General features: G+C 48.2%; 2 protein-coding genes across 6 annotated transcripts in view; both read left to right on the forward strand.

The window, feature by feature from the left end:
• Positions 1–5,257, forward strand: part of CFAP61 (cilia and flagella associated protein 61) — a 332,611-nt gene extending 327,354 nt beyond the window's left edge. For 4 of the 5 annotated variants that reach the window (XM_019712531.2, XM_074317334.1, XM_074317333.1 and 1 more), the window contains exons 26-27: positions 578–668; positions 4,955–5,257. In XM_019712531.2, coding sequence (XP_019568090.2) covers positions 578–668; positions 4,955–5,155 — 292 coding nt within the window. In that variant the 3' untranslated portion in view covers positions 5,156–5,257. The remainder of the gene's footprint in view (positions 1–577; positions 669–4,954) is intronic. The other variant, XM_074317335.1, reaches the window with a different exon arrangement.
• A 7,378-nt stretch (positions 5,258–12,635) lies between these two features.
• Positions 12,636–17,335, forward strand: INSM1 (INSM transcriptional repressor 1). Its single transcript, XM_019712552.2, has one exon. The coding sequence runs from the start codon at positions 13,101–13,103 to the stop codon at positions 14,646–14,648; it is 1,548 nt and encodes a 515-aa protein (XP_019568111.2). The 5' UTR covers positions 12,636–13,100; the 3' UTR covers positions 14,649–17,335.
• Positions 17,336–18,542: the final 1,207 nt, after the last annotated feature.

An 18,542-nucleotide genomic window follows, 5' to 3' on the forward strand; every position in this document is an offset into this window, starting at 1 on the left:
TCTTCCAACTAAGAAAGCATTTATTCAAAGAGTCTTCAGTGAAAAGTTAGCAAATATAAAAACCAAAAGAGCTGCTCTCCTAAAAGAGATTCAATTAAGCATCCGTGCAATTGTACGAAGACCGTGTTGTAGCACCGAGGTGGCCTGTTTTTCTGGTTTTTATTAATCCAGAAACCTTAATGATGAACATTTGTGTTATTGTCTACCCAAATTTAATTTGTTTATGCAGCAGTTCAGTTAATCCTGCAATCTGTTTTTCTCAAATGAGGGCAGATAATGGAGACACCGTTCTTTACAAGTCTTCAGGCTTTTAAATTCTGATAAAATCAGGATTCTTCACTGGGTCTTGCCCCAGCTCTGAATTAAACCACTTTAAATGTAATTATGGAACCTGGCCTTACATCAGGAACATCCATTTAAAAAATTGATTGGCCAGGCTGCTCCACGAGGCATTTTATGAGCAAACGATTGCAATGGGGCCAGGACTGTAATTTATAAAAGCAAAAAAGCAGGTAAATACTTTATTAGTGGTAATGAGAGGGTTTCCAGCTAACTGAATCTTTTCTTTCCTCACTAGCTACTTCACGGAGCCGTGGTGTATGGCCCTCTTTCACGATCGTTTTATTGATCTCAGGAAAGAGTTACGCCAAATCTTAACCTCCAAGGAGGTAAGAGTGATTAATGGATATGTGGGTTATTCCTTGCAAATTATAAGCAGCTTATAGTTGTTGATCATTTAGACTTTTCCCTACAGTCCCACTGTATTGTTTTACTTTTAAAACGAACTGTACTTTGTATAAACAAACTACAGAGCATGTAACATGGACAGTGATATTCAGGGAAAGTGGATTGTTTAAATCCTTTTATGAGGGACAAATTTCTTTTTCTTTTCTACAAATAACTGCATTTTCATTATCAGTTAACACTGTTGGCTGAAAACTGGATGTGAGTTTTATCTACTTGCCCTCAAGAATGAAGATTGCATTCCTTTAGTTTCTGTCTGTATTTGCCAGTCATTCACTAAACATTTGTGTGCATGTGGTGTTTTGAATATGTAAAAAAAAAAGTCATCAGATGTCCAAACACACTCCTTTTATGACTAAAACTTCTTTCTCAAAGCAATACAGAATTAACTGGACGTTAGGCTACATATTCCAAAGGCTCTATCCTCAGCTAGAAATTTGACTTTGCAGTGTAAATAGTAAAATATTTGTGAAACTTTAAATTATTTCTTTCAACTGAGTCCTTAGCAGAGTTGGGGAAAGTTAACATCTATTCTCAGAAAGTGGTCAAAGATCCATCCTAGACTCTCCCTTGCTTCACTCAGACAAGAGCTGGAGCACAGCTGAGCTTCGTTTACTGTCTAAATGAGCAACTCCTATGTCTCTGCTGGCATTTCACTGGAGAGCATCCACACCCCCTGAAGGTGCCTGTGGTGTGGGCTGCCATACTGGGCAGCACAGACGCAGATCACAAACTGAGTCCCTCCCGTTTCAGCCACAGCACGCACCACCTCGCTGAGTCCTAACGGAAACCCTCTGGGGTGGGCAGAAGCACTGTTATCGTCTCCACTTTACCAATGAGGACGCTGAAGTTGAGAGACTGTAAATGCCCTGCCAGGGGTTACATAGCTAGGCAGTGGCCAGTAAGCTTCAGATTCAGGGTCTCTCACTCCAAAGACAAGAACATAGGCACTGAGCCACACCAGGCCAAACTGCGTGGCTTGGTAGCTTCTTTAATTGTCCACCCCTCCACGCTCCCTGCTTTTCAATTTTATTCCCGGAGTCCAAGCTGGGAAATTTAAATAACTTTACTAATCTGAAGTAGATTCAGATTGAGGAAAATAGGTTTGAAATTTAAACCAAACTCAATTATCTTTAGGATCCACATAGGTAGGAACCTGGTAGGTAAATATACATGAGGGAAGCAGAGGGGACTGTGGCTACAGGTCAGACAGTTCCCTGCAGTTCATCCTGAGGCTACAAGGAAGTCAGCTCCGGTTGAAGTCATCCCCGTTGTAACCCTGGTGCTTACTAAACTGCTCAAATCCTCACATACACCATTGCTTCTAAAAATGTAATCTGCAGCTCACAGCTGCCCCATACTAAAGATGCAGTAGTTTTCTAGCTATCCCATCAAAACTCTGTGTCCCTCTGGGGTGGCCAGATGGCTCAGTTGGTTAGAGTGCGAGCTCTGAACAGCAGGGTTGCCAGTTCACCCCACCAGGGATGGTGGGCTGCGTCCCCTGCAACTAAAGATTGAAAATGGCAACTGGACTTGGAGCTGAGCTGCGCTCCAAGCAACTAGACTAAAGGACAACGACTTGGAGCTGATGGGCCCTGGAGAAACACACTGTTCCCCAATATTCTCCCCCCCAAAAAAATTATAAACAAAAAAACCCTCTGCGCCCCTAAACCCCAGATCTGAGCTCCACAGCTAACATTTTGCACAGGGCCAAAGGGTTTTAGGTGTCAGGCTTAAAAGGGAAGCTTTCCCTTCACCTTTCCAAGTAAACTGTCAAACCCAGTAATTCGCTTTTTATATTACTCACTGAGAACCCTGAACCTTTATCAATGGACAGACATTTGCTGTGGATTAGTTTGCTATGAATGAACTCAATGTGGACAGCAGGGTCTTTCAGTAGATCAGAAGTGGTCATGGACATTAGCGGAAGACACAGTAAGAACTCCCCAACTATTTTTGTCCGTTTTCGAGGTTTCCAGAAAGTGAAACCTCTGGAAGAAAAGCCTCTGCTGGGGATTGTTCTGTTTTCACATTTGCATTTGTCAAGTGGGAAAGGCCACAGGAAGAGGTGGTGTGTGAAGTGGTGTCTTGCCTCTAGCTCAGATACCTGTGGAACAGAGACTAGCTGTTACCATCTCCGAGAGCTGTGAGAGGAGTTAAGAAGGGGATATGTGCAAGTATATGAGGTCTGACACTTTTCGCAAACTTGTTGCAATGATGCTGCTAACATTTTTTTATATCAGAGGCATTATTCATTATGAATTTGTACTAACTGGACAATTAACCAAGTTTACTATTTGGAAGTGTTGAAAAGGCTGCGTGAAAAAGTTAAACGAAAATGACCTGAACTCTCACCAACAATTCATGGCTCTTGCATCACGACAATGCACCAGCTCACACGGCACTGTCTGTGAGGGAGTTTTTAGCCAGTAAACAAATAACTGTATTGGAACACCCTCCCTACTCACCTGATCTGGCTTCCAGTGACTTCTTTCTTTACCTGAAGATAAAGGAAATACTGAAAGGAAGACATTTGGATGGCATTCAGGGCATCAAGGGTAATATGACAACAGCTCTGATGGCCATTCAGAAAAAGAGTTCCAAAATTGCTTTGAAGAGTGAGCTAGGCGCTGGCGTCGGTGCATAGCTTCCCAAGGGGAGTACTTCAAATGTGACTGTAGTGATATTCGGCAACAAGGTATGTAGCACTTTTTCTAGGATGAGTTCACGAATTTAATTGTACGACCTCGTATAACACGAGCTCCAAAATCTTCAATAATTTTTATAGGTTCATTGCTTTTATTTGATACAATTCTCCTGAAAAATTAAGGCAGAAAGAGCCAACCTCATATACATTGCAGAGTATATGCTTGAGGACATGCTGGTGGCACTCAAATATTTCAGCACCTCTAATATTTAGTTCTGGGCATCAGTTGCCTTTTTACTCTCTTACTGCCTTTGTTTGGGCTGATTTGAAGTCCTGGCCCCACAGACTATTCTTCCAAGTGGTGTGTGTACAATCTCTGTCACCTAGGAATGTCTTGCTTAAATAACAGGTGATAATTTCTTTATGTCTCCATATAGTTTGAATCTATTTTTCTATTTATAAGTTCTTACTATTAATAAATTAATGATTCAGTAGAACTCTGCAAATTACCCACATTTGTTTTCTGTTCAAAATAAAAATTATTGGAAGTTCAAATAAATATAGCATCAAAGTCCACATGACTCTTCCTTTAGGGTAGTTTTCAATTATCACGGTGTTCAAAAAGCACACGGCTCAAACCATGGTGAAGAGCTTTTTATAACAACCCTGTTACAGATAGATGGGCAGATAAGTGATGAAGCAAATATTGTACAACATTAGCCGTAGAATCCAGGTGGTGTGCGTCCCGGTGCTAACTGTACAATTCTGTCAACTTGCTCTATGTTTGAATATTTTTAGAATAAAATGTTGGAAAAATCCCTACTATATTAGAGAGATGCACAGCACATTATTCTCAACTTCACACAACTGCATTCTCTCTGAGCCCTATCTTTAGAGATATCAATGAAATTTAACTTTGCTAAGAATTTATTCTAAGGTTTTTAAATCCTTTTCCTTGGGGATTCTAACCAAGTAAAGTAAACCATCTAGGAGTTTTCATATAAAAATGTTTAATCACTTCCTTTCTTATTTTTAAAACAAGCATGATCTACAAATAATTTTTATCTGAAAATTAAGACATTAAAATTACTATTCTTAGTGAACCTTGAGAATGTAATGCTAAGTGAAGTAGGCCAATCACAAAAATATAAATACTATACAATTCCACTTATGCGAGGTGTCTACATTAGTCAAATTCAGAGATGGAAAGTAGAATAGTTGTCGTCAGGAGCTGGGGGGAAGGGGAATGGGGAGTTAGTGTTTAATGGGTGCAGAGTTTCAGTTTAGGAAGATGAAAAATTCTGGACATGGATGGTGATGATGGTGGCACAACAACGTGAATGTCCTTAATGCCACTGAAATGTACATTTAAAAATTGGTAAGGTGGTAAATTTCATGTTATGTATAACTTGCCACAATTTAAAATCATTTTTTTTAATCTAAGAAAAAGTGACCATCCTTGGAGAACTGAGCATTACCCTTTTCATTTTTGTGAAACTGCCCTCTTTTTGCGGAGCTCAGTACAAATAATTTCTGTATCTGGCCTCTTACTGTATTTTCCAGGAAGAAGAACTTCCTTCCATGGAACAGTTAGCCCGTCAGATAGAAGATGACGAAATTAACCTGAACGAGAAGCCGAGGAAATACCTCAGAAGAGTTTTCCAGGAAACTATCTACAAGACGCTGGTGGAGAAAAGCATCCTTGACTACCTGCACTATAATCACAACCACCTGCCCATGTACGCGTGGCCAGACATCATTTAGTTGTCTCCACTGTATTGTTTTCACACATGTAGTTCCTGGAAGCGTTCTGTACAAATAGGAAACTTCTCTGAAGCCTGGCTTGACAACCAGCCAAGCACCACCATCTCCTGGTTCTGTCGTTTCTTTTCTGCGTCCACTTACGCCTGTAGTTTTCTATCATCCCAGTAGGTGGCGCACAGCCGTGCGTCCCTTTTCTGGGCCAGAGAAATGCTTTACTAATAGCAGACATGTTCTATGCAGAATAATCCATTTTAGCCATAAAAATGACATCGTACTGTATAAAACTTGTTTTTACCTTGGGTGTGACTCAGTTTGATTTCCTGAAATGTTCTGTCGCCAATTTTGTTAGTTCTTCACATGTTTTATCACCCAGTAATACTCCTGGGTGATAAAAAAGAAAAATGTGTGCCCACAATGGAAAATTAGCAAAACGGAGGATGAGAAATTAGCTCTGTGATCCAACATCAGAGGGACTGATTGTGTAAGGAAGTTTAAGCCAGTTTTTGAAACAAGGAAGCTTTGACCACGATCCTTGTATTTCTACTTCATGTTGGAAATTATGAGCATAAATGCAGTGAAAAACTGGAATATAACACACAGACTCATGCACAGGTTTTACAGTAGAAGACGCTAGTGGGAGATTAATCTAGTTGATTTCCTTTGACTCTTAGCACTGTTGTTTTGCACTAGTGGCCTAGAACATGTCGTACGTAATGTGGGTCAGAAAACCTCTTTCTTATTATAAATAAAGCAAATTAAGTGTGTACTAAAAAACATACAGATTCAGGAACAACAAATAAGATTGTTTTCATTTATTTGGATTTCTTTTAGTTGATAGTGTGACACTATTTGTGACTGAATTTTACCAGCAGGGCTTAAAATTGATTTTCATAGACACAATTCCAGTTTTTGTTCATTTTTTGTATTCATATTAATATTTAGCAAAAGTTGGCATAATTACAAGAATTACACAGCTATTAGGAGAAGAAGTCATAGTTGGCATTACAGAATTGTACACCGAGTATCAAAGTCATACTTCTCAAAATAAAATTGTTCCAGAACACTAGACTGATTTTTCTAAAGCAGGCAAAAGCAAGCAACAGACGCCACTAATTCCTTCAAATGTATGTTTAACACAAATGCATAGGTTATTTAGGGAGAGGGCCCAGCTTCAGCCACATGCTACAAACTGTGTAACTTGGAGAACAATCATTACTGGTTCACTCTTCAAACTACAGACCCAACACACATGGAACAATATTTCAGGAGCCTGTAAATAAATCAGCTCAAGAAACTATCCTCTCATTGTGGATGTGGGGCGGGGGGTTGACACAGTGTGAGGGATATAAATGATAAACGTCGAAGTATTACTTTGTTTTGTTCACCTGAAACTAATAAAAAATTAATTAATTAATCAATTAATTTAAAAAAAAACTATCCTCTCACCACCCCTTTCCCGTGAGAGGCCCTGGGTCAAATTCATCAGCAAATGGAGCTAATGTCTGTGACAGGCCCTGGGAACCCTTGGGTGGAGATGAACAGAACAACCTCAGTTAGATGATCAACAGTTACAATTTCTATGACCAAGTATTACCATGAAAAAACTCCTAGCCACACTAAAGTGACAATGCCAATCTTAATATTGAATCATGCATACATTTGATGTTTTTCTTTGCTGCTTTTTAAGCAGTCTTAAACCTCCATAAGTATCATGGCAGATTTGAAAATGTCTAGAATATATTTTAGTCTACATAGTGTATTGGATGTGGTTATTTAAGCATTGCCTCATAGAAAGTGATTGATTTTGTGAATCTATGCAAGGATTTTAGCATATGTGTTGTAGACTTCAGCATTTTATCACTGAGGAACAACTTTTCTAAGAATAAGAGAAATATCCAAGAGTGGTTGATCAAAGCTTAAAATTGGCTGTTTAAGGGCTTCAGGAGAATGAAGATATTTACCGCTTACTGATGACGATGACTGGCAAAGGGCCTCAAAGAGACGAATACTTGAACTTCTCAGCATGCACAGGCATAGATTCTGTGGAGACTGATAAATATGTGAAGTCCCTATGTATTTCAGTATTTGCTGTTAAGCCAGGGACATCTTGGACTCTAAGCCTGATCTTGGAATTCTATAGTTTTGAACAAAGAATACTGACAAGAAAATACCAAAGTTAATTTTCCCAAGTTGTATTCCCCAAATCCCATGCAACAACCATGCCTCCCAGATGCCTCTAATGATCTCTCCTGGCATATGTCAGTTTGTAATAGAGTGTAGCCACCTCCTTTCCAAAAAATGTTTCCTTATATTACACCCAAATATCACAGGAAGGCAAAAGAAAAATAAAAGATGAGGTGAGAGAGGAAAGGAAACACTGCATGGAGAATAAAATGTAAAGCCAGCCAATCAATATTTACCCTTCCGGGAGGGGGGAGGAGAGAGAGAGAGAGAGAGAGAGAGAGAGAGAGAGAGAGAGAGAGATACAAGCGCAACCGGGGGAGACACTGTTCGCCAAGCAGCGGGGAGAAGAGCTCAAAAGTCGCCGTGTGTGAGGAGCTGTTGATTGTTTTCTGGTTGAGAGAAGAGGTGATGATAAGGCTGGGATAAAGTGAGCCGGGAATGGGGCAGGAGCTGGCAGCTGTATGCTAATACTCACAGAAACCAAGCCTCCGCATCCCCCATTAAAGCAAGCGGCCAGGAGGCCACACATCACTGAACAAATAGGCTCTCTCTAGACAAATAAAATAACACACGTTGGTCTGCGGGGAGGAAGGGGGAGAGTCTGGGGGAGAGCAGAGTGGGGGGAGAGTGAGGGAGCAGGGAGAGAAGGCAAGAGAGTAGGAGAGAAGAGGGATACTGGGAGAGAGGTAAGGGGAGAGAGGGGTGGAGAAGGAGAGAAAAGGCGTGTGGGAGAGAGACTGGGAGAAAGGGAGAGGGAGAGTCTGAGGGAAAGAGTCACTGTGTGGGAGAGAGACTGGGAGGGAGGAGTGAAAAAGTTGGGAAGAGAGATGGAGGGGTGACTGGTGGGGCAGGGGCAGACAGGGGAGGAGGATAAAGAAGGGGAAAGAAAAGGATGGAGTAAAGGAGAAAGCGTGGCAGAGGAGTGGGGACAACACGGGAGAGGAGGGGAGGAGGGGAAGAGCGGGAGGGGATGGGGAGGGGAGGGGAGGGGAGGGGAGGGGAGGAGAGGAGAGGAGAGGAGAGGAGAGGAGAGGAGAGGAGAGGAGAGGAGAGGAAACATGGGAGAAAACGAGGGGGAGAGGACAAGAGGAGAGAAGGCGCCGAGGAAGAAAAACACCCCAAACCCAAAGCAGGAACAAGAAAGGGGGGAACTAGGCCAAGGCAAAAAGTGCCCCTTCTGGCCCCCAGGGGCCTGGCTACCTCTGTGTGCACGCACCCCAGGGTGCGCAAGGAGAGGTGAGAACCGGAGTCGCAGTGGCCTTTTCTGGTCAATTTCTGCTGGGTTCTGTCGGCGCCTTTTCCTTGATAGAGGCGGGCAGAGAATAGAGGCGTCACCTCACAGGTGGAAGCACGCCCTTGTGCGCCCCACGTTCAAAGTCATCCTGGTCCGTTCATTGCCGCCCCAGCTCTTCAGGGCACACTTCTCTGTTTATGACTTCCCCGCATTTTCTGGCTTCACCTTTGCCAGCTTTTGCCGACACAACCCTCCACATCGCCAGACCCAAGGACCTTCCTGACCCCACCTCCCCGGCCCGGACGGTCCCACCCGAGGCAAAAACAAACAGCCCTGAGGACACTTCAAGGAGCGTGCAGTGGCCCCGACGGTCCACTTGGAAGGATAAAAGAGGCTGCAGCCACCCGGTTGGCCCCCGGCCGAATAATGGGCGCGCAGCAGATTGCCAGGGGCACTTGAAACTCGAGGGGAGGGACATACTTGAGCGCGGCCGCTACTGCGCCGGGTGGACTGCGCCGGCCTCGGGGACTCTCCCTTGTTCGCTTTCTTTCATGCACTCTCCTTTTGTGTGGAATTATTTAAACGGGAGATCCGTGGCAGCTTTATGCTAATATGCCGAACAAAGGCAAGGGCCCGCGGGCGGAGGCCCGGAAGGGGCCCGGAGGCCGGAGCGGCCGCGCGGGGCGGCGGGCAGCAGGCTGCGCGTGTCTCTCGCGTGCCCCTGGGACTGACAAAACAACCCCTCATTCCTGCAAACACAAAGCCTCTCCTGAGCTCGGGTCGGCGTGCAGCGTGCACTGGGGCGCGGGCCCCTCTGGGACCTAGTGGCTGGCACTGCTGCACAAACGCATGGTTCTGGCCGGGTCGTGGCTCGTGGGCAAGAAGGGCCTGCGGTGGGGATTCTGTGAATCCAGGAGAGGGGCCCGAAGCAGAGGGAAGATGGGTGGGGGAGGGGGGATGCTGACAACTCCCTCTCGCCCCTCCCTGGCACCTCCAAACGCGCCCTGCGCCGCGGGGTGAGACTGAGGACCCTCTTGTCTTTGCCTTTCAGGATCTCAGGGGCTGCCTGGACTTGTGGACACCCCATGGGGCAATTCCTAGGCGGAAATTCTCTGTTTTAGCGCATATTGCCAAGCTTCGCGCTTTCTAGAAACTCCCTGGAGCTAGAACTCGAGCTGGGGGCGGGGAGGTCACAGTGAACCCCAGTGCGCTGCCCGATGGCAACCTCGGATACCCGGGAAGGAGAACTTGGAGCGCCTGGGGCCTCCAGCTCTGCAACGGTCACAAGAGTCCACAGCCCGGTCTGCAAGGACAACAAGCGACAGAGGCCGCCGTGTTTTTCCAAAGCGCTGGCCAGGACCCCACAGGAAAGGGAGGAGTCGCCTGGGACCTGGGATGGACACTTCGGGGCCCTTCCTTGGATTCTCATGCTCTCGGGCTCCCGTGAAGCTCCACTGGAGGGGGTCAAATCAGCGTTCAGTGTTTCCCCAGTCCAACTCCACGCGGCCCCTATTCGGAATCGCAGCGTGCAAAGGGCAGCCGCTGGGGCGCAGCGTGGCGGAGCTTTACTCTTCCTAGGGGAAGACAAATATCTCGACTCCCTGTCGCCATCCTCGCAGGTGCGCAGATTCCGAGAAATAAAATCAAGCAGAAAACAACGGAAACCCACGACCCGGTGCAAGAGTGCACGTCCTTAGAGGTTGCTGGTGTGTGCGTGCGCGTGTACAGCCCAATTCTTCCCCAGCCCTGGTTATGAAATTAGTTTGTAGTACTTGTACCTTTCAAGTTTCCATTTAGTTTGATCGTATCCATCTGAAAGCAGATTTCATTTTCGCTGGTGAGACTAGAAACCACAAATAAAAAAGAAAAGGATTCATTGAATCTCAGTCACTCAATAGTGTTCAATAGATTCTCTTGCCTTAATTCAGAGCCCTTTTTGAATTCGCTGCATTCAGGCAGGGGTTTTGTTTTGTTTTGCCATTCCCCCACCCCACCCCCTCGCTCCCTCTTTACAATTATGGGTGTTGTTATTTTTAAAGAATTCACAAGGTGACTAACTCCCTGTTATCTGTTGAATGAAAGGAGTGTTACACATGCAAGACCAAATGCCCCGCAGTCAGTTGGGGATGCGGCCGAGCCCCTGCCCTATTATATTCCACAATCCAGACGGGATTCGTGATTAGAAAATAAAATTGTCCAAAGCTGTCCCGGAATCCCTTTCCCACTTCTAATTTCAACAGCAGTATTAAATAGTGCTCAAAAGAGCAAAGAAATAACATGTTACTTTTAGACTGAAACATATTTATAAATTTTAGATAAACTTATTTTAGGATTTCTAACTTTTTTCAGAACTAGCATTCATTTCACTTAGCATTTTTAAAACAAGGATGAGAGCTTTCAAAATATATTCCATTGTATGTATTGTTCTCTTTTCAGTCTATAAATTTAAAAAACATTACAAACAAAATCATCAAATAGCTTGCCCCTTGATTAACCAACTTGATTAACTCTAGTAACTGTCCCATTACAACTTAATTCTGTTTAATTTCCACGCCAGGGTATTTTCAGAGGGAAAATCCGAAAACAATTAAATACCTTCAGTGGCATTAAGCATAAGCAAAACTCAGCAAAATCTATCTGGCTGCACAGAGCTTTGCAGAAAAATGCCCGTTTTCTTCTCTTTCAATAAAGTGACATTTTTCCCTCACAACATATCACATTTTATGTGGTTTTGCTATTTGTTCCCCGGTGATGGGCGATCGGGGCCACTATGCACTCTTAGAGTTCTGCCCCGGTCTGCGGAGATGCTGCCTTTTATGCTTCCTCGGGGCTGGGCTAAGAAGAGGATGGAGGCAAAGGGCCGGTCTGGGTCCAAACCTGGCGGCTGGTGGTGGGGGGGTGGGGGGGGGTGTTGAATCTTCGCTGTTGTCTTTTCCTGGTGGCTCGCGGGGAGGCAGCTTGTTCTCTCCCAGGCCGCAGCCTGCCTCAGTGGACAGATTGCCCCCCCTCTCCCCCGCCCCCCAGCCGGCAGCACGCGTCGCTTTTGCGTCCAGATTGGCCGCGACCAGCGCTCTATAGCGGGAGGTTAATTTCCTTCACAGAGGTGAAGGGGGCACGGCTCCGGGGGGCCCGCGCCCAGACAGGCGGCCCCTTTATTCCGAAGCGCCTTGATTGGAGCCCTTGATTTAGCATCTGATGTCAACCCGCAGACAAAATGCCGGCTACGGATGAAAATGCATGAGGCTGAACAAGGAGAGCGGAAACCAACTTCATTGGGGCGCACGCGGCTGACCTAGCGTTTCAGGCTCAATTCCACCCGAATCAACCCAATCCTAGGCGACGCTGAGGCTCCAAGCGGCACCCCTCCGGGGATGCCAATCCCTCAGCCTCCGGGAACTTAAAAAAAAAAAGAAGAAGAAAGAAAGTTCAGAAATTCAAGTTCCTCTTGGAACCCAGCCCAGTTCTCCCCCCCCACCACCCCCCTTTAGCGCCGCGTCTGCTGGCGATTGAAGAAGTGCGGTGCCAAGTGCTTCTCAAACTCCAGAGAAAACATCCCGAGGCCCCAGGGCACGTCCAGGCTGCGGACACAAACATTTCCCTCGGCTGCAGCCAGAAGGCCAGATCCTCTTCCCAACCTTGGAACCCCAGGGCCCCGTTTTCGCTTGGATCCTGAGTCCCGCAGACCACCCGTCCGAACACCAACTGGGGCTCTCGGCGGCCCCGGCTTTGCAGCTATTTTCGATTCTTGATTATTTCCCAAACACCACGAGGAGGTCTGCGCTTCCCCCAACCCTTCTCCCACCCCAGCAGCCGCACTCTGATCTCCCCCGCGCCTGCTGTGGCCCACCATCGCCCCTACCCAATCAGCGCTCCCTACTTCCCCTCCGCTCCGGCTCGAGGATTGAACCCTCCTGACATATTTGGGACCATTCTTCTCCTTTGTTGCTATTTTGCTAGCGACCCGCGGGTAATCCCCGCGCGGGAGGGGGGCGTGCATTGTCGTGCTGATGGACGGGCCCATTTGGCGGCTCCGCGCCCCCCGGAGGAGAGACACAAAGCCCAGGCACGTGCGCCTCCCCATAGAGGAGCAGCAGACCGTGAAGGGAGGCGGGGCCGGGCGTGTGCCTGGGCCGGGCGGGGCCGCGGCGCCGGGCGGGGCGGCAGCGGGGCGCGCTCAGGGGCCCAGCGCCAGGTACATCTGCCGCACCTACCGGGCGACCCCCAAGTCCCGGCCCCCTTTTTGCCTGCCCGCCGCCCTCCCACCCTACCCGGCGAAGGAGCCGGGCGCGCTGATTGGTTCCGGGGAAAGCGGGAGGCGAGAACAATGGCCCCCTCCCCCCGTTAAAAGGGAGCGGCTCCCGGGCCCGGGGACAGGGACGCGCGTGCAGGGCGCCGAGCCGAGCCGCAGCCGGCGCCACACGAGTCCCGCAGCCGCTGCGCCGGACCATGGGCCGGGAACACTGAGGCCGCCGCGGTCCAGCGCAGGGGTGGGACCTAGCCAGTGCCTTGCCCACGCGCTGCGCCAACATGCCCCGCGGCTTCCTAGTGAAGCGCAGCAAGAAGTCCACGCCCGTGTCCTACCGGGTCCGCGGAGGCGAGGACGGTGACCGCGCGCTGCTGCTCTCGCCGGGCTGTGGGACCGCCGGCGCCGAGCCCCTGGCGCCGAGCACCGGGTCGGGTACGCTGCCGCAGCCGCCCGCCGAGCGCGCCCATGCGGCGCTCGCCGCCGCGCTCGCCTGTGCGCCGGGCCCGCCGCCACCCCATCCGGGCCCGCGGGCCACGCACTTCGGCAACCCCGAGGCAGCACACCCAGCACCGCTCTACAGCCCCACGAGGCCCGTGAGCCGCGAGCACGAGAAGCACAAGTACTTCGAGCGCAGCTTCAACCTCGGCTCGCCGGTCTCGGCGGAGTCCTTCCCCACGCCCGCCGCGCTGCTCGGAGGTGGCGGCGGCGGCGGCGGAGGCGGCGGCGGCGTGAACGCCGCGGGTGGAGGCGGCACCTGCGGCGGCGACTCGCTGCTCTTCGCGCCTGCCGAGCTCAAGATGGGCACGGCCTTTTCAGCCGGCGCCGAGGCGGCCCGCGGCCCGGTCCCCGGTCCCCCTTTGCCCCCCGCCGCTTCCCTGCGGCCCCCAGGCAAGCGGCCCGCGCCCCCCGCCTCCGCCTCCGAGCCTTCAGCCAAGGTAGCCAAGGCCTCGGGCGCCAAGAAGCCCAAAGCCATCCGCAAGCTGCACTTCGAGGACGAAGTTACCACGTCTCCCGTGCTAGGGCTCAAGATCAAGGAGGGCCCGGTAGAGGCGCCGCGGGGCCGCGCAGGGGGCGCAGCGCGGCCGCTAGGCGAGTTCATCTGCCAGCTCTGCAAGGAGGAATACGCTGACCCATTCGCGCTGGCGCAGCACAAGTGCTCGCGCATCGTGCGCGTGGAGTACCGCTGCCCCGAGTGCGCCAAGGTCTTCAGCTGCCCAGCCAACCTGGCCTCGCACCGCCGCTGGCACAAACCGCGCCCTACGCCCGCCGCAGCCCGCGCGTCGGAGCCCGAAACCGCCGCCAGGGCTGAGGCGCGGGAGGCGACGTGCGGCGGCAGCGACCGCGACACGCCGAGCCCTGGCGGCGTGTCGGAGTCGGGCTCGGAGGACGGGCTCTACGAGTGCCACCACTGCGCCAAGAAGTTCCGCCGCCAGGCCTATCTGCGCAAGCACCTGCTGGCGCACCACCAGGCGCTGCAGGCCAAAGGCACGCCGCCCGCGCCCCCGGCGGAGGACCTACTGGCCTTGTACCCGGTGCCCGACGAGAAGGCGCCGCAGGAGGTGGCCGGCGACGGCGAGGCGGCCGGCGTGCTGGGCTTGAGTGCGTCCGCCGAGTGCCACCTGTGCCCGGTGTGCGGGGAGACCTTCCCCAGCAAGGGCGCCCAGGAGCGCCACCTGCGCCTTCTGCACGCCGCCCAGGTGTTCCCCTGCAAGTACTGCCCGGCCACCTTCTACAGCTCACCTGGTCTCACGCGGCACATCAACAAATGCCACCCGTCCGAGAACAGACAGGTGATCCTCCTGCAGGTGCCTGTGCGTCCGGCCTGCTAGAGCGCGCCCTCCATCCCGGTCCCCCGAACCGTGCCTTCGCTTGGAGACCCACAAAGAGAGCGCTCCTTTCGCGCCCCGAGCCCGCGTCCTCGCCGGGGATACCCATCCCGGGTGAAAGTGTTGTCTCCGCTTCTCTTGGTGTGGTGTGATGGTAACCCCAACCGTCCCGTTGTGACTCCCTTTGTACACCCCTCCCCCTTTGCGTTGTGTCCCCTTCCCCCCTTGGCGCAACAGGAGCCAATCTATTTCTGTACAAGGGAGAAAAGATGTACGCGTTTGTCTTGTGGTTGGAAGCTTCCCCTTGGAGTGGAGAGCTGTTTTCCTTGCTAGTATTCGCTGTATTCGTGGTCTAAAAATGCGGTTTGCTCTCGCCTACCAATCTCTGCTCTCTGTGTACGTAGCGTACGGGTTGTTTTGGCTGAATCTTGAGGAATAAATGCCTTTATATTTCACAGGCTGTAAATTGAACTTCCCACACGATTAGCTTTATTATGGCTTGTGAACTGCTGGAGTCTGGCTTTACATTTTTGTATGTGAACAAATCAAATTGCTTAAAAAAAAAAAGAGTTTTCTTTAGTATAGCCACAAATGCCTTGAACTGTTGTCTGTTTTGGGTTGTTTTGGGGGCGGCGGGGGAAGGAAGGGAATTTTCAGAAGATGCTGTAGAAACTGCCTCACTATTTCACAGACTTTGGTTTGATTGCCTTTGTTGAGGTGGGTTCTATGAGTTCCCTTTATATGTATATGTTGGTTTATGAGTAATTGTTATTTATTCTTTATTTATTTATATTAATTATGAAGATTAAGATATTATTTGATTGCAGATCTTTTTTTTCTTTTGGTGTGCTTCCCTCCTCCCACCACTCTCGACATTTCACTGTGCATTTTAGAAGAGAGCCTTTTTCTAAAGGGATCTGCTAAAAGTTTTAACTTTTATACCTATCTGAGCGAATTACAGACAACCTACCATTTTATTCTGCTTGAAGGGCCCCCGAGGCCCTTGTACAACCGACAGCTCTTACTTTTAAATGCAATCTCTTTTCTACATACATTATTTTCTTAATTGTTAGCTATTTATAGAAAGCTTCAATAGAACTGTTTCAACTGTATAACTATTTACTATTCAAATAAAATATTTTCAAAGTCAAAATAAGGTGAACTTATTTCTGCATCACATGCTTTCAACAAGGATTTAAAATAGAGCTTCAGATCATTTCTTAAACGTCTCTATTTTTCATTAAGGAAAAAAACCCCACCACTATCACTAGTATTGTGGATTTTTAGAGCTGAGCCTGAACTGCTGGATTCTGTCCTCTGGCAGTTCAAGGGTGTAGCCTCAAACCAGCTAACTGGAGTTGAAGGGTTGTTAGGGGTCCTTAGGAATGTACCAGAAGGTAAAGTTAGAATGTAAGCTGTGTGAGTCTTTTCAGAGAAACCTAGATAAGTGTCTCCAAGTATCTATTCTTTTAACCAAAGGTGATGTGAGAACACCTCATTAATTTAGCAGATACTTCATTTCCTGACAGTTTGGGGCTCAGTGTAACAGTAATTCTTCAGATAAATAAAATGGTTAATTTTTGACCCTTAAGTATCAACTAGAAGAAAGTAGGATGATTAAAGGCCAGATTTCCAAAGTAAGGGAAGCAAACCCATTCATATTTGGATGCAACAGAAGTTAGGCAACTGGGTTTGGGGTGAGGGCTCAGAAATGATTTTCCAGTCAGGTGAGCAACCCATTTTGGGGCCAAAATGGAACACCATCTGTTTGGAGGTATTAAATTTAATAGCAGGTAATTACAATGTTTTCCGTTTTGTGTCACTCAGCTCTTTGAAGAACAACTCTGACGCTCACCGGTTAATATTTTGAGTTGTTTTCCTCTGTCTTTGAAACATTGATTAGAGAGCTGTGCTAAACATTACAATTGTGTATTCCCTTTTGTGGTATGTTGTTGCTACTTTTTTCCCCCTATGTCCCGCTAAATTTTCTAAGGTTTGCCCAGCAAAGAGATTTTAGAAATCTGCACAAGGTGCTGCATTTCAGAAGGGTGTAGCTGGAATGGTGGTGGGACAGGCAGCACTGGAGAAACTTGGAAGGATAATATGACAAAAGAGATCTTTCTCAGATTCTATGCCTGAAGTTTTGTGTGGGAGAGGGTTTAGTAAAAGGCACAGCTGTCAGGAACATTGATTACTCTGCCCTTTGTGAAGAATAGACTCAGATTAACAATGAAGGAGAAGCCACTACAGGTAAGTTGCCTCCGGGACAAGCTGCATGTCGCCCTTGATCGCTAATGACTACATATTTTACCACTTTGTAAAATATAGGAAGACAAAAGCTCAGGGCCAGTGCAATATAAAAACACAGAGACAAGCAGTATTTATAACATCCTGAAAACTTTGAGACAAACCCTCAAATTTATGATTTGATGACTGCTTCCTCTGACAATATGAAAGTTTTTAAAATATGCACTCTGAATTACATCATACATTGAAAGATCCCTCATTCTGAGGTTTAGTGTGTGTTTTATATCAATAAAATGTTTCTTAAAAACCTGCTGGTTGGCCACACAGGATGAATCGAAGCCTGTCTGCAAGCATGATACCTTGTCATCTGTGTTCAGCTCAGTTTTTCTTGTCCATAAACATAAAGCAGAAATTCTAAGATTCATTTTCATGAGGATAAATAAAATTTGGTTCACAAATGTGCTCCTTCACTCCTGTGGAAATTTATTTCGACTGATCAAATATATATTTTCTAAAACAGAAACCAAAATTTTACTTATGTGAGATATTAAGTAAAATTGTATAGTAAATGGAGTATATTGAAGTTGACTAAACAATGTAGAAGAAATTTTAAAACTTGGTCAGTTATTTCAAAGTAATGCAATGTGAGTAGCAGAATATTCCACAGGAAGGAAATCAGACATTCTCTTTTCTCCTCTCCTCTCCTCTCCTCTCCTCTCCTCTCCTCTCCTCTCCTCTCCTCTCCTCTCCTCTCCTCGCTCGCTCTCGCTCTCGCTCTCGCTCTCGCTCCTATTACAGAATATCAAGTGGAAATGAACTCATCTTCTTTATAAATATGCAAAGATGCCGAGGACACCCTGTATATCTGAAGTTATTCCAAGCTTGGACAACCATCAGTGGAAAGCAGCCAAGACTCCACATCCATGGGCAGTGAGGGATTGGTACTGGGGAGGGTTAGGGGGTCAGGAAAAGTTATCAAGATCAAGGACAGAGGAGCTAAAAGAGGGAACAAATAAAGGAAAGGTTTTATTTTCGCCAGTTTCCACATTTTCTTACTTCCATACAAATGTGGTAGAATAAAAAAGCAAAAGGCTATTCAGCACCCGTTGGTTCTGATGTGAGCCAGCAGCTGAAACAGCTGCGAGACACACTGGTTTGCCTTTTCTTGGGCATTGATAATATCCTCTTGAGGCACGTTTACCCGGAGGCCGAGAGAAGTTGAGGCTCTCAGGCCCCTCTGAGCAGGAATGTTGTAGCCTTGGGCTGTGGAGGGCCCCTTCATTCCATGAAGCTCCATCCACCAGGAGCTCCCACCTTCAGATAACCCATTTCAAAGCCAGATTACAGGCCTGCGGAAGCAGCCGCTCCAAGGTAACCTGAGAGAGCACAATAGGCGAGGCAAGAGGCTCCACACTACCCTGAGTCATACAGCAGAGCCAAGGCCCGGAGGTTGGCTGCACTCCAGCCACTGGACGGCACAAGTGGGTATGTTGGGGCGCCCTACAGAGACCCTGGCCCACAAGGTTGGGCTGGGCAACACCACTCACCAGGTGGGTGTTGCCCGGAGTGTCGGCACCCAGATGCTGCGGTGAGGGTGCACTTTTTCTCGTTTGCCTCCATTCATGTGTGGCAGGATCATACAGAGGAGCC

Source organism: Rhinolophus sinicus, linkage group LG13 (assembly GCF_036562045.2).
Source record: "Rhinolophus sinicus isolate RSC01 linkage group LG13, ASM3656204v1, whole genome shotgun sequence".
NCBI classification, from domain to species: domain Eukaryota; kingdom Metazoa; phylum Chordata; class Mammalia; order Chiroptera; family Rhinolophidae; genus Rhinolophus; species Rhinolophus sinicus.